Below are 21,870 nucleotides of genomic sequence, written 5' to 3' on the forward strand. Positions count from 1 at the left end.
CCAAAACATAAAGCAAAATCTACAATGGAATGATTCAAAAATGAACATATCCAGGTGTTAGAATGGCCAAGTCAAAGTCCAGACCTGAATCCAATCGAGAATCTGTGGAAAGAACTGAAAACTGCTGTTCACAAATGCTCTCCATCCATCCAACCTCACTGAGCTCGAGCTGTTTTGCAAGGAGGAATGGGAAAAAATTTCAGTCTCTCGATGTGCAACACTGATAGAGACATACCCCAAGCGACTTACAGCTGTAATCGTAGCAAAAGATGGCGCTACAAAGTATTAACTTAAGGGGGCTGAATAATTTTGCATGCCCAATTTTTCAGTTTTTGATTTGTTAAAAATATTTTGAAATGTCCAATAAATGTCGTTCCACTTCATGATTGTGTCCCACTTGTTGTTGATTCTTCACAAAAAAATACAGTTTTATATCTTTATGTTTGAAGCCTGAAATGTGGCAAAAGGTCGCAAAGTTCAAGGGGGCCGAATACTTTCGCAAGGCACTGTATATATATCTCTCTCTCTCTGTCTCTCTCTATGTCTCTCTCTCTCTCTCTCTCTCTCTCTCTCTGTCTCTCTCTGTCTCTCTCTCTCTGTCTCTCTGTCTCTCTGTATATATTTATATCTATGTCTCTATGTTTTTTTCTCTCCCCCTTTTTCTTCCTCTCTCTTCCCGTTACATAATACAGGATGCAGGATGAAGCTTCCCTGGGCTGCTCAAGCAGAAGCTGCACCATTTCAGCTGTCGGATTGAAGATGTACTGTAGAGACAAGTGCACACTTAAGTCTGTCCAATGCCCCTAGTCACCTCTTCTCTAAGATGTTGGTTGGGTCCAAAAAACCCTGATTTCAAGCTTCACAGATCCTAACCATAGGCAGAATAATTACCAGCAGGTGTATGGAGACCTTATGGTAAACACAGTCAGGAATAGTAATGAAATCAGACAGCTTCCTGGCTTGAAGGTGAATTATCATGCAAAACTGATGTGGCAGTAAGTGTTAAGCTCTATAGGAATTTAAATATAGAAAATAACACCCGTATCCCTGACTGGGCTGGAGACAGTTAGGCCTGGCAGGGTAAAACAACAAGATGGCACCTACAATGGTCGCCCCTTTTGCAAGCTCCCAGCCAACTTTGTAGTCTTTTTTTTGGTGTTATTTTGTACTTTATTTGATCAGAAAGGTTCTAGTAATTATTTCCTATGACCGACAAACACTTCTGGACATCAGATCGGAGATTATTCACCACAAATTCGACTTTCCGGTGTGGAATCCTCTGTCTAGACTACCCAAAGCAGTTATCTTCATCACGGAAGCCCTTTTTCCAAAAAGACCCCGCCAGAGGAGGGGAAGGAGAGCTGGAGTTCTAGTCCAATTAAGGAAAAGGGCAAACCAACCTCCATGCCCTAGTATATTACTAGCTAATGTACGGTCTGTTTTGCTCATGCGGACTGGGATATGTTCCGGGCCTCCTCTGGGAATAGCGTTGACGACTACACTAACTCTGTCTCTGGGTGCATAGTGCATAAAGGATGTTGTTCCTACAGTGACGATTAGAACGTACCCAAACCAAAAAACTGCATACATGGCAGCATTCATGAAAAACTTCAAGCGCAAACCATTGCATTTAACAACAGTAAAGTGACTGGAAACACGGACGAGTATAAACAGAATAAACCACACAGAGCCATTGTCATGGGTCCCCACTGCTCACGAGGACTGCAGGCTCCCGATCTCTGTAGCCAACATGAGTAGGACCTTCAAGCGTGTTAACCCTCGCAATACTGCTGGCCCGGATGACATCCCAAGCTGTGTCCTCAGAGCATGGGCAGACCAGCTGGCTGGAGTGTTTATGGACATTTTCAATCTCGACTATCCCAGTCTATCATCCCCACTTGCTTAAAAATGGCGAACATTGTTCCTCTACCCAAGCAAGCCAAGGTAACTGAACTAAATGACTATCACCCTGTAGCACTCACTTCTCCACCATACCCAACACCGTTGACCCACTATAATGTGCATATCGCCCCAACAGATCCATGGACAGTGCAATTCCCCTTGCACTGCACACCGCTCTATCCCACCTGGACAAGAGGATTACCTATGTGAGAATTCTGTTAAATGACTACAGCTCAGCTTCTGAAACCATAGTGCCCTCTAAGCTTGTCACTAAGCTCAGGGCCTTGGGGCTAAACTCCTCCCTGCGCAACTGGATCCTAGATTTCCTGACGGGCTGACCCCAGGTGGTGAGGGTAGGCAACAACACCTCCACCACGCTGATTCTCAACACAGGGGCCCCCATGGAGTGTGTGCTCAGCCCTCTCCTGTGCTCCCCGTTTACCCATGACTGTGTGGCCACGCACAACTCCAACTCAATCAATAAGTTTGCTGACAACACAACAGTGGTAGGCCTGATCACCAACAACAACGCCACAGTGGTGCCAAGACAATAACGTCTCTCTCAACAAAACAAAGTAGCTTATCGTGGACTACAGGAGACAGAAGAGGGAGCATGTCCCCATCCTCATCGACAGGCCGCAGTGAATAGGGTCAAAAGCTTCAAGTTCCTCTGCATGCACATCACTGAGAACCTGAAATGGTCTAGCCACAACAGCGCCTCTACAACCTCAGACGGCTGAAGAAATGTGGTATGCCCCCTAAGACCCTCACAAACTTCTACAGATGCACCATTGAGAGCATTCAGTAGGGCTGCATCACCACCTGGTACGGCAACTGCTCCACCCTGAAGCCCAATGCATCACCGGGTCATGCTGCCTGCCCTCCGGGGCATCTATTGCACTCGGTGTCAAGGGAAGGCCAAGAAGATCATCAAGAACCTCAGTCCCCCGAGCCACGGACTGTTCACTCGGCTACCGCCCGACAGACGGAGACAATACAGATCCATCAAAGCCAAGACCGAGAGACTAAAAAACAGATTCAATTACCAGGCAATCACACAGCCATCAATAGCCGTCACAAGCTATCACACTCACAGCCAACACTGCTGTCCCATGTTGTAGAGACATTGAACCACTGGTCACTTCCCGTTTCACACTGTGTATTTAAATACTGTATCCCCGACATAGCTTATTCTGATATTACTACTACTGTACATTGTATTTTAGTTATACTGTTTATACACACTGCATATTCATTTATATTCTGGATTATTGACATACCTCCTAATATATCTACTGCTGTAGATAGCATTCCTAGTATATCTTATGTCAATTCCCCCGGTGTACATATGTATAGATTGCATTTTGATACTGCTACAGGGCTATTTTGGATGTTGATTGGATTTGCTACCTTTTTTTTCTTTATTTTGAAAAATATTTTAACTGTTTGAGATTTGACTGCATTGATAGAAGGTAAGTTTTTCAATGCACCACTGTAAACACCTGCTAAACTGTGTATGCGACCAATAAACTTTGATTTGATTTGGGAGATGATGCCTCAGAGTAACATTTAGAGGTAAAAGAACTTACCGGCTCTCCTGCTATTCCTTTGGCACCTGGAGCTCCTGAGGGTCCTTTGCGACCCTGGAATATTACAAACCCATTGTAAGGAATGGAGATAGTTTAGTGCAAGTCCATTTTCTACTATATCCAGTACATTCCATCCCTAGGCTAGTTGGTTTCGTTACACCAATACATTACTCTTACATTCATATATAAGTGTAATGTCCAACATGCTACACACAAGCCTCTCTTTTCCAATTGCTAATGGTTTCCCCCAACAGGTGTCCACCCTAGTCATGACTAACCTAAAACAGCACTCTGTTAGCCCAATCACTTACTGGAAATCCTTTAGGCCCAGCTTCCCCAGGCTCCCCAATCTTTCCCTGGAGCAAAATAACACAGAAAGAACAAGGGTTTTAAATAATAAACACATAATATGGTCATTTAGCGGAAATATTATGGTCATTTAGCAGACACATTTATGTATAGTGACACATGGTTGCCATTAATAGTCAATGTGAATGTCCCATGCTGGAATCAAATCAACAGCTTTAACATTGAATCTTACCAGCATTGTACTCTAACTAAATGAGCCATTGGAACCGCTGATGTAAATGTATTTACAAGTTGAATGTAGTATGAATGGGGACTAGCGTGTTTGTCAATATGCATACTACCGTGCTCCATACTCACGCTCCGAGTGCATTCTCTGAGGACATTCTCTTGGGTACATACTTGTGAGAACGAGAGTGTGGATAACGCATAAAAGAACATTTGAGCAGCACTCCCCCTACTGTATTACCTCACGCTACACCTCCCCATTCACTGTACCTCTTCCAGCCAGGACAATGGCAACAATAGAGACCAAACAAGATACGAACAAAGCAAATGTTCTACTTCATAACTATCAGTCAGCTACATAATCGTAATAATTCAGCAATCAGATAGTTTATCAAGCAAATATGACATAAAACGAATGATATGCAAAGTAGATGTCAATTCTACGTGGGTAGCTAGCTGCCAAATAACCAACAGTAGTAGCTAGCCAGTTAATGTTAGGCCTATTGACTTACTATGGGCTTGCGATCTAAACATGCCGATATTAATACATTATGGGGCAGCGGTCGAAGGCACTGCATCTCAGTGCTAGAGGTGTCCCTACAGACACCCTGGTTCAAATCCAAGCTATATCACAACCAGCCGTGATTGGGAGTCCCAAAGGGCGGTGCGCAATTGGCCCAGTGTCATCCATCCGGGTTTGGCCAGTGTAGGCCGTCATTGTAAATACACATTTCTTGTTAATAACTGACTTGCCTAGTTAAATAAAATAACATAAATAAATTAACGTATTAAGATAAAATATTGTAGTTAGGTAACATGTGAATGGGAAACATTTCATTCCAAAGTCTGAGCTTATTTTCTCTTGCTTCAACTCAATTAACATGGTTTTACGCGGTTGCGGCATATTTAGGTGCATACTTCCCGTTGAGGCTCGCATCAATATGCTAATGGAGTAAGCATCCGGGAAGTTCCCTCTGTGCTCCGTTTTGCATACTTTGATTTGGATCTCCTACACTCCCATGCTCCAATTTGGTGCATGTGGAAGGAAGTAGGTAGTACGCATTTTGAGAAACACCCATAGGCTCATCGTACTATATTCATTACCAGGCATGGCAAAGTAGTCATGTGAGGTAGGAAAGCATATACCCAAAGGTCCATGGGTTGGACACGGCCAATAACTGGGCAGAGTGGGAGGGTACGAGCAAAAACTGTTATTAAAAACGTAACGGTCTTAAAACTGCTCATACTACATACCATCTCCCCTGGGAAGCCTAGTTTTCCTGGTGGACCATCGGGACCCTGTAGAAAAACAAATTTGGCAATGTCACTTCTGGTCTTACTAACACAGGCAGACACACACAGACAGACGCACACACACAATACCCAAGAACTCTTGTCTTTAAGAATGCCACAAACAGTTTACAATAATTTTTATTAAAAGTTTCCCAAAGTTGGCAAAGAAAATATCCCTAAAAGAAGATCATGTCCCAGAAAGTGTCCTTCAGATGTTGAAAATAATGAAAGCAATAAAAGACTTGTGAACAAAGCCACATTTAAAACTATTATATGGACATATTTAAGTACCAAATTAAGGCACAAACAGATGCCGCATTGCAGTATCCATGTTTTCCATTGGCTGTGGTTGGTGTGTTCATTGGGGAATGAAGTCATAGGGTTCCGTAACTGAGGAGCTCAATGCAGCAGAACAACCAATAGTGTGACCTCTGAACTTTTAACCCCATCCTCACCTTTCCTCCAACTGACCCCTTCTCCCCAGCTGGACCGTCAGGACCCCTCGGACCCTGAAGGAGAAAGCGAGAGAGAGAGAAAGAGTGAGAGAGAGTGATATATATATATATATATATATATATATATATATGAGAAAGAGAGAGAGATAGAGAGAGAGAAAAAGAGAGAGAGAGAGAGAGTAATTGAATTAATATAAAGTGTCCTCTTCTTCATGTAGAGCTCTTCAGCCAGAAAGGCGTTTAACAGCAATAAATGTGGTCTAACATAAACGTTTAAATGTTCCCATTCTACTGCAATTGTGTTAATTTGAGGAATTGCTTAAAAAAACAATTTCATATTTCATTTAGGCACTTCCCATGAATGTGGTGGGTACCGTGGTTACAGAGAGGAAAGAGTGATTATTGGAGACAGTTTTAAACATGCGACTATGGTTGGAGACACAGAGGGAGAGGTGACTGGTCGGTGCTGTAAACGCTAGGGGTTTTCTCCGAAAGCCACTTGTGACCTATACAGTAAAATGCACTCTGATGTCTCGATTCTGCTCCCATCGTCTTTCCATGATCACATGGCCACAGTATTCAGCTGAACATTGGGGACAGTGTCACACAGAGAAGCCATGACCTTTCAAATACCAACTGCTAAATCATCTGGACCGAAACAACTAGATATCAATGCCTAGGATTCCTGCAGAGAAACTCAAAATATAAGTGAACAGTTTCAAATTTGATCAAGGAAAATTATCCATGTGCTTCAGGCATCTAGCATGGGTGCATCAAATATAAAAAGCCATTCTGGCATTGAAGAAAGCATGTTCTGTTTGAAGGAGAAAAATACAGGCTTAGTCATATGCAGTGAACTAGCCTCAACGTTTGTGAGGAGAGGACATCGCTGATAGGACAGCAATTATAGGTCACTTATCCCATGTAAATTCCAGTCAGCCATCTGATTAGGGTTGGGTAGTATGCAGATTTTCATACCTTCATACCATTTCTATACCATACCGGGGAATACGGTATTACTGGAAGTGCACACAGGGGGCGCTATTTCAAATAGATTTTTTTTTAAATGCACAAAATAAAGGGATCTTGATCCAGGAGGGGATTGAATGTCTCTGGTGTAACCAAGAATCTTGATCTTGACATCTAGCCACTTTGCTAGCAAGTTAGCCAACCATTTAATGCATAACTGGAGCCCTGAGCTGGAAATAATTGATTTGATACATCTTATATTTGTTATAATTATTCTTAACTTAGTATTAGTTATATGCAGTGGCATAGCACACACCCCCGCAGGCCCCGCGAGGCGGGAGTGCCCCCAACCCCCCCGGCATTGAAAACATACCGTTGATATTTGAAAATACCCTGGTATACAGAATAAACCGAATATCGCCCAAGTCTACCTGTGATGTCGGTAAACTACTTTGTTCCATTGCACAGGACAGACTGTAACTAGACACAGTCATTCAGTTTGCTGAGTGATGCCGGTTCTCTACTCATCTCTCTCCGCTGAGTTCATGGGAATTGAACCGTCCTGTTTCTTTCGAACCCGAGATGATCGTGACGCTGACTACACTTGTCCATTCTCTACTCTGGCTATAGACGCCATGATCTGTTCTGCGTCGTATACATTCGACCAGACCATGCCTTTTTGCTGAACTTCTTCAAATCAAATCAAATCATCAAATCAAATGTATTTATATAGCCCTTCGTACATCAGCTGATATCTCAAAGTGCTGTACAGAAACCCAGCAAGCAATGCAGCTGTTGAAGCACGTTGGCTAGGAAAAACTCCCTAGAAAGGCCAAAACCTAGGAAGAAACCTAGAGAGGAACCAGGCTATGAGGGGTGGCCAGTCCTCTTCCGGCTGTGCCGGGTGGAGATTATAACAGAACATGGCCAAGATGTTCAAACTACCATGCGCATTTCTGTGAATACTATGGCTCTTGGTCTTATAGGAAGAAGAGACTGGATGTATGGTCGAGGTCAAAGATTCAAGGTGGCCAGCATGTGTTTTGTTATTGTACACATATGATTTGGGGAGATGCATCCCTTGAGGCCAGCAGAGTCATGTATAAAAATAACTTACACCAGGGGGGGTTAGAGTCAATGACAGAACTGTATACTGTACTCTCGTTGTTCCTCCTCCAGCCTCATTCAAAACCACACTTACTACGGCTGTCCAACCTCAACATATGCCAGTAAACACTCAAGTAACAAAGGAGGACTTGGACTGATGCTATATAGTAAATGGTCCAATCTGTTGTTACAGAAACTTCTCTCTCAAACAGATATCTATCATCTCTGTTCCCAGTACTGCTGTGTTACTGGCTAGCCTGGGTGTCAGTCTGTTAGCCTGGGTGTCAGTCTGCTAGCCTGGGTGTCAGTCTGCTAGCCTGGGTGCCAGTCTTCTAGCCTGGGTGCCAGTCTGCTAGCCTGGGTGCCTGCTCTCTTGAAAACTCCTTATGGGATTGTCATAACATGTTTGGCTTGATACTAGGTCTCTGTTTGTTCCTAGGCTTGATAATGGAGTTGGCAAGATCCCAAACAGATCTGGGACCAGTTGGTGGTGGTGCTGATCTAAAAGGTATCGCTGTCTGGCAAGGTTTGAGTAGATTTTGTTGCCGGTGCTTTAATAACTGATGTATATAAGGCATTATTATTTAACTTTGAAAAATGTCTGCCTCAGAACCAGCTGGTGATCGTTTCTAACATTAGTCTACTAACAGGCCTAGGCAGCCTTTGGTCACTGTCCCAATAGATGACGCTGAGGGGTATTTTCCATTTCTTAATGTGTCTTAACTGAGTTTAATTGCATTCATCTTCTATGGTTTATTTTTACAAGCTTTATTATAATTTTGTGCTAATCTAAGTTATTAAATATTCAATATGGTATTGCATAGAACATTAAAAGATTTATGCAAAATGATTCCATAATATGCCTATAATTATACCACTTATGCATACTAGAGGGATCAGTCATGAAGTTGGATAGACCTTTGATTAAAGGTAACCCTTTAATCAAACAGTACAATAAAGGGTTACCAAGGGTTATTTTGTAGTTGAAGTTGTGAGACTGTGCATTGGTGTCATGATAGCAAATCTATAGTTAGCGTGCGAAGGTCTGGAAAAGTTTCCATCCACAGCGATACTAGCTTGAATTAATAAAAAATGTAGCCATAACAGTGGATGCTGAAGGAGTACACCCTGTTCCTTACCCTCCTGCCTTTAGGTCCTCTGATCCCACCGAGACCCCTCGAACCGGCTGGACCCTGCAGGAGGAAGAACACAGCAACGTTACCACATTCACTGAGACGAGTAGCAGGACTGACTAATGAGACAGGAGCTGGGCCTACAGGATGCTAGTGAATGTAATGCATATCTATCATGACCAAAGAGCTGATCCCATGCCCCTGAAGGATATGCATTTAGTCATGCTTGCACAGGAGATCCTACTGAGATGAAGCATGTCATTTTCAAAGGACACCTGGTCAGAAGAAGTAGAAGAGTATGCTCTGCTGTTAACACTAATGCACTCTGCTGTTGCAGTCTCCTGTGCAGCTTGCTAAAGCATCTCTGAGTCTGACCGGCATGTCTTGCCACAACTTGTGTGATGTCGGTGCACGGCGTGAGGAGACTAAAGACATGTAAACATGCTATAAAGGTAAAGGGTGGGAGCTGCATTAGCTTAGCCAGAGGTGCTAAAGTTTACAGCTGGCATGGCAGTACTGAGCAATCCTGACACTGATTGAGTGTCTTTCTGTCACTTCCCATCAACATCAACCAAGGTATGTGCTGTGGGGAATGTCTCCCAAACGCCTCGTGTGTACAACTGTCTTTAGTGTCTAAATGAGCGAAGATTAAACGTTATTAGTGAGGCCTCATCACAGACCTTTCTTGGCTATGTTTACGTAGCTGGATTCCAAACAAGGCAGGCAACAAACCCTTGAGGAGCCAGAATGGGTAGTAGCCTAAGAGTTTTAAGAGGCTAAGTCTGACCTTTGAAGACACTTAAACTAAACTCAAACAGACTCTATGCCAAGCTGCTGAACGTACCAAATAGAACAGGTTTTAACTTGATGTCTCATTCAGTTTGTTTACAGCAGTGATGCCTTGCTTCTAAATGCATTCTGCCATGCTGCATCTAATGCCAAACTAGAAACGATGCTATTTCAGAATAGTGCTGGTGGGATGGGGTTCATTCTTGTAGTAAATCTACAGGGCACAAGACGTTTAAAATGGTACCAAATGTTATGGGCCGGTTTCCCGGACCCAAATTAAGACTATTACATGGAATAAAAATAATCTCCACTGAAAGTTTTTTCTGGGCCAGGACTATGCTTAATCTGTGTCTGGGAAACTGGCACTAAATGTGTAAAGCTAACAGGCTTTACTTACTGGTATCCCTAGAGGTCCTGATGAACCACACTCTCCAGGAGTTCCAGGATGACCCTGACAGACACACAGAACAACAGCATGAAGACATTCCTCACACTTCAAACCCATTTAAAACCCCTTTCTAACATACTCTAATACTGACAGTTGACTATTGACAATTGTTAGCTGTATTTTTAGACTGTAAGATGTGGCTGACTGAACAGTTTGTTAGTTTAGGTACGCTCTTAGGGGGAAAAAAGTGCTATCTAGAACCTAAAATAGTTTTCTGGCTGTCCCCATAGGAAAATCCTTTGAAGAACCGTTTTTGGTTCCATGTAGAACCTTTTTGAGTTCCATGTAGAATCCTTTCCCTAGAGGGTTCTACATGGAACCCAGCATAGTTCTATCTTGGGGACAGCCAAAAAACTCTTCTGGAACCCTTTTTTGTAAGAGTATAGTGAGATCTGACATAACTGTATCTGCCTTACTCTATCGCTTCTCAATAGCTGTAGCACTGTGTTGTTATACAATGAACATCTTGAGTCAATATGCTGAGAAGATAATGTAGATGCAAACAATATGGAGCTTCCAGCTGTTTGCTGCTGTGTGAAGCATTTACAATACTAGGTAATGAGTTGAGAGACCAAGAAGAGATATAAAAATAATTCATTTGGAAACTTCTGCACATTTACAGTGGGGCAAAAAAGTATTTAGTCAGCCACCAATTGTGCAAGTTCTCCCACTTAAAAAGATGAGAGAGGCCTGTAATTTTCATCATAGGTACACTTCAACTATGAGACAAAGTGAGAAAAAAAAATCCAGAAAATCACATTGTAGGATTTTTAATGAATTTATTTGAAAATTATGGTGGAAAATAAGTATTTGGTCAATAACAAAAGTTTATCTCAATACTTTGTTATATACCCTTTGTTGGCAATGACAGAGGTCAAACGTTTTCTGTAAGTCTTCACAAGGTTTTTACACACTGTTGCTGGTATTTTGGCCCATTCCTCCATGCAGATCTCCTCTAGAGCAGTGGTGTTTTGGGGCTGTTGCTGGGCAACACAGACTTTCAACTCCCTCCAAAGATTTTCTATGGGGTTGAGATCTGGAGACTGGCTAGGCCACTCCAGGACCTTGAAATGCTTCTTACGAAGCCACTCCTTCGTTGCCCGGGTGGTGTGTTTGGGATCATTGTCATGCTGAAAGACCCAGCCACGTTTCATCTTCAATGCCCTTGCTGATGGAAGGAGGTTTTCACTCAAAATCTCACGATACATGGCCCCATTCATTCTTTCCTTTACACAGATCAGTCGTCCTGGTCCCTTTGCAGAAAAACAGCCCCAAAGCATGATGTTTCCACCCCCATGCTTTACAGTAGGTATGGTGTTCTTTGAATGCAACTCAGCATTCTTTGTCCTCCAAACCCGACGAGTTGAGTTTTTACAAAAAAGTCTATTTTGGTTTCATCTGACCATATGACATTCTCCCAATCTTCTTCTGGATCATCCAAATGCTCTCTAGCAAACTTCAGACGGGCCTGGACATGTACTGGCTTAAGCAGGGGGACACGTCTGGCACTGCAGGATCTGAGTCCCTGGTGGCGTAGTGTGTTACTGATGGTAGGCTTTGTTACTTTGGTCCCAGCTCTCTGCAGGACATTCACTAGGTCCCCCCGTGTGGTTCTGGGATTTTTGCTCACCGTGTGATCTTGTGATCATTTTGACCCCACAGGGTGAGATCTTGCGTGGAGCCCCAGATCGAGGGAGATTATCAGTGGTCTTGTATGTCTTCCATTTCCTAATAATTGCTCCCACAGTTGATTTCTTCAAACCAAGCTGCTTACCTATTGCAGATTCAGTCTTCCCAGCCTGGTGCAGATCTACAATTTTGTTTCTGGTGTCCTTTGACAGCTCTTTGGTCTTGGCCATAGTGGAGTTTGGAGTGTGACTGTTTGAGGTTGTGGACAGGTGCCATTAATACAGGTAACGAGTGGAGGACAGAGGAGCCTCTTATTAAAGAAGTTGTTACAGGTCTGTGAGAGCCAGAAATCTTGCTTGTTTGTAGGTGACCAAATACTTATTTTCCACCATAATTTGCGAATAAATTCATTCAAAATCGTACAATGTGATTTTCTGGATTTTTTTTCTCTCATTTTGTCTGTCATAGTTGAAGTGTACCTATGATGAAAATTACAGGCTTCTCTCATCTTCTTAAGCGGGAGAACTTGCACAATTGGTGGCTGACTAAATACTTTTTTGCCCCACTGTATGTACAACATAAATGCTATCCTCGCTACAGTGCATCCCAACATGAAGTTGAGCTAACTGACAGTATGACTAACAAAAACATAATTTCGTACAAGATGTACAAGCTATTCATATCTCTTTCTCAGTCAGAAGGTTACCTGTCTTAGTGCCCCATTGCTCATCTCCAAGCCCCCAAATGACATCCTGTCCTACCCATATAGCGTTGAATGCCCCTGGGAATAGAGACGGGGTCCAGACTTACTCCTTACCATCGCCCCCTTTTCCCCTGGCGGTCCAGGCAATCCCATCTCGCCACGGCCCCCCTGGAAAAACATATAGCACTGTAGTTTAGTTTATTATTAGCTGCGTCTGTTTCCCCTGGCGGTCCAGGAAATCTCATCAAATCTCATCTCCCCACCGTCCCCCTGGGAAAACCAACACAGCTATGAGGACCCTGCATCACATAGGTAGGACCAGGAGTTTTCCCTGTAGTTAGTTATGGTCAGGTCACAGAAAAGGTTTAAAAAATGATGGTGCCATGGGAATATAGTTAGCAGGGCGGCAGGTAGCCTAGTGGTTAGAGCGTTGGACTCTAGTTTGAATCTCCGAACCGACAAAAATCTGTTGATGTGCGGTTGATAATGGCAGACCCTGGCTGTGACCCCACTATCCGATGGTGTCTCAGTGGGATATGCAAAAAATACATTGCCAATTAATACGTGTTTTAATACACACTTGTTGCACGTGTGAAATAGGACAAATATAAGCACCCACCAAATTATTATTATAATGCACTTAATAATTCACATGTCCTGTTGCTGCAATATTATTTTCTTTCTGTAGCCAATTGGTTCAAATTAAGATCCTACATCTGTAGTTATAGCACAAGACATCAACAGGAAGCAAACCCAGCAGGCAAAACGGGTTGAAATTGCCTAATTAATTTTGACCAGCTTACAACTGTTTGTAATAACGTCATTTCAACCATCTTTGCCCACTGGGAAAGTAGAGCAATAACAAATCTGAATCTTTCAATATGACCGAAACAACAGTTGAAAAGCCTTCCTGTAATGTCCAACGCAAAGATACACAGCTAACCTTTTCTCCTGCGAGGCCAGGCTCCCCAACAGGGCCGATGAAACCCATCAGCCCCTGCAGAGACCAACACAGGAAAGCACACAGTCAAAGTCCTGTACTTACACCATGGCCTGCAGAGCAGTGGAGCAACAGCAAAACACACACGCATGGACATACGCAGTGAGAGAGAGAAAGACGCACACACACACAAACAGACACACATAAACAGACACACACAGAGTGAAGTATAAACAAACAGAGAGCGAGAGAGAGGAGAGAGAAAAGCCTTTACCCTCTCGCCAAGCTTTCCGACCTCTCCAGTTATTCCGGTCTCGCCCTACAGCAGAATACCAAATTAGCATTTCAGAAAAAGATTCAAACCTTTTAAAGTTCAGATCAGTCAGAGAGAACATGCTTAGTTAGAGGCCAGTCCCCCTGGTAATAGAAACGTGACATCTAATTTACACACAGTTAAATGAGAGAGCGAGAGAGAGAGAGAGCAACACTGTAAACATATGTTTGCCATGCCAATAAAACGTTTTGAATTGAATTGAGAAAGAGAGAGAGAGAGAGAGTGATAGAGAGAGAGAGAGTGATAGACTCTGGCAGATGGATGGAGAGAGAGTGATAGAGAGAGTGATAGAGGGAGAGAGTGCTGTATGTGTAATGTTTACTGTTCATTTTTATTGTTTATTTCACTTTTGTATATTATCTACCTTACTTGCTTTGGCAATGTTAACAAGTTTCCCATGCCAATAAAGCCCCTTGAATTTAATTTAATTTAATTGAGAGAGAGAGAGTGATAGAGACAGAGAGTGATAGAGAAAGAGAGTGATAGAGAGAGTGAGGGAGAGAGTGATAGTGGGAGAGAGTGATAGAGGGAGAGAGTAATAGACGGAGAGAGTGATAGACTCCGGCAGATGGATGGAGAGAGTGATAGAGAGTAAGAGTGATAGAGAGAGTGAAAGAGAGAGTGAGAGAGAGTGAGAAAGAGAGAGGGAGAGAGAGAGAGAGTGATAGAGAGAGAGGGTGATAGAGGGAGAGTGATAGAGGGAGAGACTGATAGAGAGAGAGAGTGAGAGAGAGTGATAGAGAGAGAGAGTGATAGAGAGAGAAAGAGTGATGGAGGGAGAGAGTGATATAGAGAGAGTGATAGAGAGAGAGTGATAGAGGGAGAGTGATAGAGGGAGAGACTGATAGAGAGAGTGATAGAGGGAGAGTGATAGAGGGAGAGACTGATAGAGAGAGAGAGTGATAGAGAGAGTGATAGAGAGAGAGTGATAGAGAGATAGTGATAGAGGGAGAGAGAGAGTGATAGAGGGAGTAAGTGATAGAGAGAGATAGAGAGAGTGATAGAGAGAGAGAGTGATAGACAGACAGAGTGATATAGAGAGAGTGATAGAGAGAGAGTGATAGATAGAGAGTGATAGAGAGAGAGAGTGATAGAGAGAGAGTGATAGAGAGAGAGTAATAGAGAGATAGTGATAGATGGAGAGAGTGATAGAGACAGAGTGATAGAGCGAGAGAGGGAGAGAGTGATAGAGAGAGAGTGATAGAGGGAGAGAGAGTGATAGAGGGAGAGAGAGTGATAGAGGGAGAGAGAGTGATAGAGAGAGAGTGATAGAGAGACAGAGTGATAGAGAGAGAGTGATAGAGAGAGAGAGTGATAGACAGACAGTGTGATAGAGGGAGAGAGTGATAGACTCCGGCAGATGGATGGTGCATTACGTTAATAGAATCTGACCTTCAGTCCTTCGGGACCTGTTTTCCCTGGGAATCCCTGCCTTCCAGGTCTGCCCTGAACAGAAAACATACATGAACCATAGTACTGAACCTCATCAAACAGTAAAGTAGAATCATCATCTGCCCTAAAGATAACCGTCCTAGTACCGTAACCCACCCGCCACCACACTAACAACCCTACAGACAGAATATACTGTAAAGCTACAATCTGTCCTAAGGACTCCTCCAATCTGGCTTTAAGAGTGTCTGGATTAATGTATGGTGTGAAAATGAAGGTTGACTTTGTCATGCAGTAGCATAGTGTGTCCAAGACATTAGTCCTTTTAGGGACAGAATATTATACTGTCTTTTGATTGGACGTATGTGTTAGAACAATACAACACTCAAAAACATTAAAACGTTTAAGAGCACCAACAAAGCACTCGGCTTTCACACTCATTTCGTGGAATGTCTTCTGTTATTGTCAACGTTTTAATTAATGCCTGAAAAAGATGTGCTACTTTTGTTGGCTTTTCCTGGCAAAGAAGAGAAAGGTCACTGTCCCTCTCTATATTATTCAAAGGCCCAAATCCATCAATAATGGAACCGAGAATTTAGCTCACTAATGCATTAGTAAAACATAATTGGATCTAATGTGTTATATTGAATCACTATTTTCAATGAGTTGTGGTGTCTGTCTTTCAGAGATGGCCGTTTGGAATACTCTGTTCTTTAATGTGTTTAGTCATCTGTATGAGAGAGTAGAACTGGATTAGGGCTCTGCTGTTGTTGAACTGGATTAGGGCTCTGCTATTGTTGAACTGGATTAGGTCTCTGCTACTGTTGAACTGGATTAGGGCTCTGCTGTTGTTGAACTTGATTAGTGATCTGCTGTTGTTGAACTTGATTAGGACTCTGCTGTTGTTGAACTGGATTAGAGCTCTGCTGTTGTTGAACTGGATTAGGGCTCTGCTATTGTTGGACTTGATTAGTGCTCTGCCATTGTTGAACTGGATTAGTGCTCTGCTGTTGTTGAACTGGATTAGAGTGCTGCTATTGTTGAACTGGATTAGGGCTCTGCTAATGGTGAACTGGATTAGAGCTCTGCTATTGTTGAATTGGATTAGAGCTATACTATTGTTGAACTGGATTAGAGCTCTGCTATTGTTGAACTGGATAAATGCTCTGCTATTGTTGAACTGGATTAGTGCTCTGCTGTTGTTGAACTAGATTAGTGCTCTGCTGTTGTTGAACTAGATTAGTGCTCTGCTATTGTTGAACTGGATAAATGCTCTGCTATTGTTGAACTGGATTAGAGCTCTGCTATTGTTGAACTGGATTAGAGCTCTGCTATTGTTGAACTGGATAAATGCTCTGCTATTGTTGAACTGGATTAGAGTTCTGCTATTGTTGAACTGGATAACTGCTCTGCTAACTGGCGTGATATATTGGCATGTATTGTTGAATTTGGGTCGACTCCAGACTAACTCTTTATTTAGTCTATAATGGATGCAAATGGGAAGTCTCTGTAGGAAGATGCATTATGATGGAATCCAAGGCCAGGCTACTCACTGACACAATCCGAAAAAAGGTCTGAATTTCAGAGCTCGTTTACCGGATCTAGGAGAGAGAGAGCCTGCATCCCAAATGACACCCTATTCCCTACACAACTTTAGACCAGAGCTCTATGGGCGCTAGTCAAAAGTAGTTCACTATATAGGGAATGAGGTGCTATTTGGGATGCAACCATAGTCTATCCTCATAGATATCCAAATGTTTAGGATTATTCAGAGTAAGGAATGGAGGATATGTCCATCTATGGTGGAGGACAAGCTCACAAAATATTAGGCAAGGGAAACAGAGAGCCATTCCAAGCTGTTTTATAAATTGGTTTTTCAGTATTTTTAATGAAGCATTGACATTTACTTCCAGTGTTTAGCAAAATGGCCACTCTCCAAAAGTAACATCTTAAAAATGAATGCAGAAAGCAGATATTTGGACAGTTTTCATAATAATCCTACTAACTGGGCTAACTGCCTACGGACGGAAATTAATGGCTTTATTTTCATTGGTTCAAAACCAGAAAGCTTTGTTTTTTTATATAAGCCTATCTCATCCCAGGCTGTTGTCTTTGTATAACAGATGAGCACCATGTGGAGATGTGGCCGAGCACAGCAGTTTTACTAACCAAACTCATGCCACAAATGCACAATAAGCAGTCAGCCATATATCAAAATAGATTTTCTGCACAATAGAGTGACAACTCTGCCAAGAGCTAACGGTATATAGCAAACCATATCATAATGATTCAGCTGGATTTAAACACCAACTGAAGCAAATTGCTTCCCTCTCTGAAGGTTCCTGGTTATGAAACAGGCTTTGGGATGGTGAGAGGTGAACATTTGGGGGTTTTCATGTGCTGAGTGACCCATATTGTATTTTTGGACTTCCTTGTTTTGTTTGTTTTGGTTTTGAGCTGTCCAATCAGTGCTCACCTCCGGTCCTGTAGGTCCAGGTGGTCCAAGTGGCCCCTCATCGCCCTGGAAAACAATATGGAGACAGAGGGTCAAGACAGGGACAAAACCCCTTTGCACCATCACTGGACTATGTGGAAGCGCTAGATCATTGCTGTCATATATCTTACATACAGTACATACTATATACATGGCCAAAGTAAGACTGGGTAATGAATACGTCAAGCATTGTGTGTTTTATGTAGTAAACTAAAGACCACCTCTAGTCCAGCTGTTCCTCTGAGCCCTGGTAAACCTCTGTTTCCTGGCTTCCCCTAAGAAGAATGATACAGGATGTTAGATTGTGTACGGACCCCATGTTGCTGTCCATGGTGCACTGGCAGTCCAACAGCACTGGTCCCCAGCGTTCCCCACGCGATCCAGAAAGGACTTCCAAGGTCCATGGACCTGCTCCTTGCCAACCACTGGTCTTTGGTCTTTGTATTCACTAAAAACCAACTAAACCTCTCACAGCACTAAAGATACTCATTGCTCATAAAAGTGCTTGATCCTGCCAACTACGCCACATGAGGATGTCAAGTAGCTACATTAAAGCCACGTTTATACCTGGTTCTAACATGCATCTTTTTTCGTGATCTTGTCCACATTCTGATTGTGCCCACATTTTCAGACAGGTGTAGACAACTAAAACATGCATTGTGGTCTGATTATGATCAGGCACACATTGTAGACAGATCTGGACAGAGAAACAATTTAAACCATCATTCATATCATTGACAGGTGGCACCATTGACTTATGGCATCAATATTTATCTTAAAAATTATATATATTATTTTGAAAGAATAACTGTTAAATAATTTGCATACAGGGAGAGACCAAGAGATTTTTATTTATTGCTTTAACCTTTATTTAACAAGGCAAGTTAGTTAAGAACAAATTCTTATTTACAATCACAGTCTAGGAACACTGGGTTAACTGCCTTTTTCAGGGGCAGAACGACAGATTTTTACCTTGTCAGCTCGGGGATTCGATTTAGCATCCTTTCGGTTACTGGCCCAATGCTCTAACCACTAGGCTACCTGCCGCCCCAAAAATCTGGTCACAATGCTTACACGGTGGACGGATATAAGACACATCAGAATGTGGACAAGATCAGGACAAAGGACGCATGTTAGCACCAGGTATAAACAAGGCTTAATAGGTGTGAGCGTTTCATTATAGGCTACTGACCTTTGGGCCCTCTGGGCCGTTGTGACCTGGTGGGCCGATGTCTCCTGGGAAACCCTGAGAACAACCAGACAACAGGTGGTCATCTCTACTATCCATCACAAGGAGAAGGTAAGTCTTGGGTCATGAGTAATATTGACGCCCACACAGGGCCTTACCTCTTGGCCTGGAGGGCCAGGTATACCATCAGGACCCGGCTCACCTGTCACCCCCTAGGACAGAGACAGAATTTTAGTTTGCTGGATACCCTTTGTATCACTAGTCATTTCAAAAGTGATAACCTAGTAATATACTGTACATGGTCCCTGGTACACATACCCTACATAAGGGTTAATGGACTCACATGTGGCCCTGGTTTCCCTCGAATGCCTGGCAATCCTGGTGAACCCTGGATACCCTGTAAAACAACGAGAGCATTTCTGTGAAACGAAAGGATAAACCCCTGATACAGAGACTCAGACGACAGTCATCACCATCTGTTAAGTGGGGAAGTGAAATACCTTGTCACCTTGGAATCCATTCTCTCCTTGTTCCCCTGGAAGACCAACGTCATCCTGAAGAAAGACAGAGGATGGGAGCAGTTAGAGTTAGGAATAAACTAAAAGTACAGTACAAATCCTGCACTCTATTGATGAGTACTGCAGTCAGCTGAGGGCATGAGGCAGACCCAGTATGCCCAGCAGGCAGCTCTAGGGCTGTCAGCTGGTGACCTGTAGACAGCACAGGAACACTGCACATCTGGCTGAGTACAGTACGTGTATATGTGTATTTTTACAAAGAAAAGTACATATTTCTCAGTAGTTTATACATACAGTATGCGTGATATATGGAGAACATAGCAAGCCCATGCTCTAAACTAGCAGTGATTGATGATAAGCTACAGTAGATACAGTTAGAAACCATCTAGTAGGCTTGAGGGTGGTCTACAAACTGTTCCTGAATCAGATTTCTAGAGATGTCTATGGTAGTGATACAGCATGTAACGACCTCGTTCCCAGAAAGCCAGCTGGTAGATGAGACTATATTGCATGCAACATTTTTATCTGATAGCATGGTTGATTTAAATACAATAGGCTAATAATGAGGTATTCAGATCACCTTATCACCTTTCAGTCCTGGTTCTCCTGGGTTTCCGGGTACCCCCTGAATAACCAGATGAGTAAACAGATATAACATTGCCATAGTGATAGATATGAACCCCTCTTGAAATGATGGCACCTGCATTATATTACATCTACATCATTATCATGTAACAGCGTTTACAGCCAAAGTGAGTAAAGGAGTAGGTTAGTTACCTTGAGTCCACATGGTCCTGGCAAACCCATCATCCCTAGAGGACCCATGTCTCCCTGCCACAAACATACAGAACACACACACTTAGAAGACTTGGAACACTGCAGTAGAACAACGATATCATACACATTCCCAACAAGCTTGTGAGATGATGTAATGCTCTTGCTCTATGTTCTTTATGGCAACATTTGGGACATCTGCTTAGCTCTGTTTATCATCAACAATATTGCAACAAGGCAAGTCATAAACAGAGATCCCCAACCAGGCAGAGTGTCCTGGAGAGAGAAGCACAGAGATCCCAAACCAAGCAGAGTGTCCTGGAGAGAGAAACACAGAGATCCCAAACCAAGCAGAGTGTCCTGGAGAGAGAAGCACAGAGATCACAAACCAAGCAGAGTATCCTGGAAAGAGAAGGACAGGCATCCGCAAACCAGCAGAGTGTCCTGGAGAGAGAAGCACAGAGATCCCAAAACCAAGCAGAGTGTCCTGGAGAGAGAAGCAAAGAGATCCCCAAACCAAGCAGTGTCCTGGAGAGAGAAGCACAGAGATCCCAAACCAAGCAGAGTATCCTGGAGAGAGAAGCACAGAGATCCCAAACCAAGCAGAGTGTCCTGGAGAGAGAAGCACATAGCTCCCAAACCAAGCAGAGTGTCCTGGAGAGAGAAGCACAGAGATCCCAAACCAAGCAGAGTGTCCTGGAGAGAGAAGCACAGAGATCCCAAACCAAGCAGAGTGTCCTGGAGAGAGAAGCTTAGGGATCCCAAACCAAGCAGAGTGTCATGGAGAGAGAAGCAAAGAGATCCCCAAACCAAGCAGTGTCCTGGAGAGAAGAAGCAAACAGGCATCCCCAAACCAGCAGTGTCCTGGAGAGAGAAGCACAGAGATCCCAAACCAAGCAGGGTGTCCTGGAGAGAGAAGCATAGAGATCCCAAACCAAGCAGAGTGTCATGGAGAGAGAAGCAAAGAGATCCCCAAACCAAGCAGTGTCCTGGAGAGAGAAGCACAGAGATTCCCAAACCAAGCAGAGTGTCCTGGAGAGAGAAGTACAGAGATCCCCAAATCAAGCAGCGTGTCCTGTAGAGAGAAGCACAGAGATCCCAAACCAAGCAGTGTCCTAAAGAGAGAAGCACAGAGATCCCCAAACCAAGCAGTGTCCTAAAGAGAGAAGCACAGAGATCCCCAAACCAGCAGAGTGTCATGGAGAGAGAAGCACAGGCATCCGCAAACCAGCAGAGTGTCCTGGAGAGAGAAGCACAGAGCTCCCAAACCAAGCAGAGTGTCCTGGAGAGAGAAGCACATAGCTCCCAAACCAAGCAGACTGTCCTGGAGAGAGAAGTAAAGAGATCCCAAACCAAGCAGAGTGTCCTGGAGAGAGAAGCACAGAGATCCCAAACCAAGCAGAGTGTCCTGGAGAGAGAAGCAAAGAGATCCCCAAACCAAGCAGTGTCCTGGAGAGAGAAGCACATAGATCCCAAACCAAGCAGAGTATCCTGGAAAGAGAAGCACAGGCATCCCCAAACCAGCAGAGTGTCCTGGAGAGAGAAGCACAGAGATCCCAAACCAAGCAGGGTGTCCTGGAGAGAGAAGCATAGAGATCCCAAACCAAGCAGAGTGTCCTGGAGAGAGAAGCATAGAGATCCCAAACCAAGCAGAGTGTCCTGGAGAGAGAAGCAAAGAGAT

The 21,870-nt window shown here is 43.4% G+C and overlaps 1 protein-coding gene across 3 annotated transcripts in view; it reads right to left on the minus strand.

Annotated features, from left to right (window-relative positions):
• Nucleotides 1-21,870, minus strand: part of LOC112263910 (collagen alpha-1(XXVII) chain B) — a 97,105-nt gene that overhangs the window by 15,165 nt on the left and 60,070 nt on the right. For all 3 annotated transcript variants that reach the window (XM_024440544.2, XM_042331359.1, XM_042331360.1), the window contains 18 exons: nt 20,193-20,246; nt 19,996-20,040; nt 19,398-19,451; nt 19,241-19,294; nt 19,056-19,109; nt 18,901-18,954; nt 17,930-17,983; nt 17,691-17,735; nt 15,218-15,271; nt 13,766-13,810; nt 13,495-13,548; nt 12,666-12,719; nt 10,169-10,222; nt 8,989-9,042; nt 5,774-5,827; nt 5,280-5,324; nt 3,803-3,847; nt 3,492-3,545 (listed from right to left, as the gene is read on the minus strand). In XM_024440544.2, the coding sequence (XP_024296312.2) occupies nt 3,492-3,545; nt 3,803-3,847; nt 5,280-5,324; nt 5,774-5,827; nt 8,989-9,042; nt 10,169-10,222; nt 12,666-12,719; nt 13,495-13,548; nt 13,766-13,810; nt 15,218-15,271; nt 17,691-17,735; nt 17,930-17,983; nt 18,901-18,954; nt 19,056-19,109; nt 19,241-19,294; nt 19,398-19,451; nt 19,996-20,040; nt 20,193-20,246 (927 nt within the window). The remainder of the gene's footprint in view (nt 1-3,491; nt 3,546-3,802; nt 3,848-5,279; nt 5,325-5,773; nt 5,828-8,988; nt 9,043-10,168; nt 10,223-12,665; nt 12,720-13,494; nt 13,549-13,765; nt 13,811-15,217; nt 15,272-17,690; nt 17,736-17,929; nt 17,984-18,900; nt 18,955-19,055; nt 19,110-19,240; nt 19,295-19,397; nt 19,452-19,995; nt 20,041-20,192; nt 20,247-21,870) is intronic.

This window comes from Oncorhynchus tshawytscha, linkage group LG12 (genome assembly GCF_018296145.1).
Source record: "Oncorhynchus tshawytscha isolate Ot180627B linkage group LG12, Otsh_v2.0, whole genome shotgun sequence".
NCBI classification, from domain to species: Eukaryota; Metazoa; Chordata; class Actinopteri; order Salmoniformes; family Salmonidae; genus Oncorhynchus; species Oncorhynchus tshawytscha.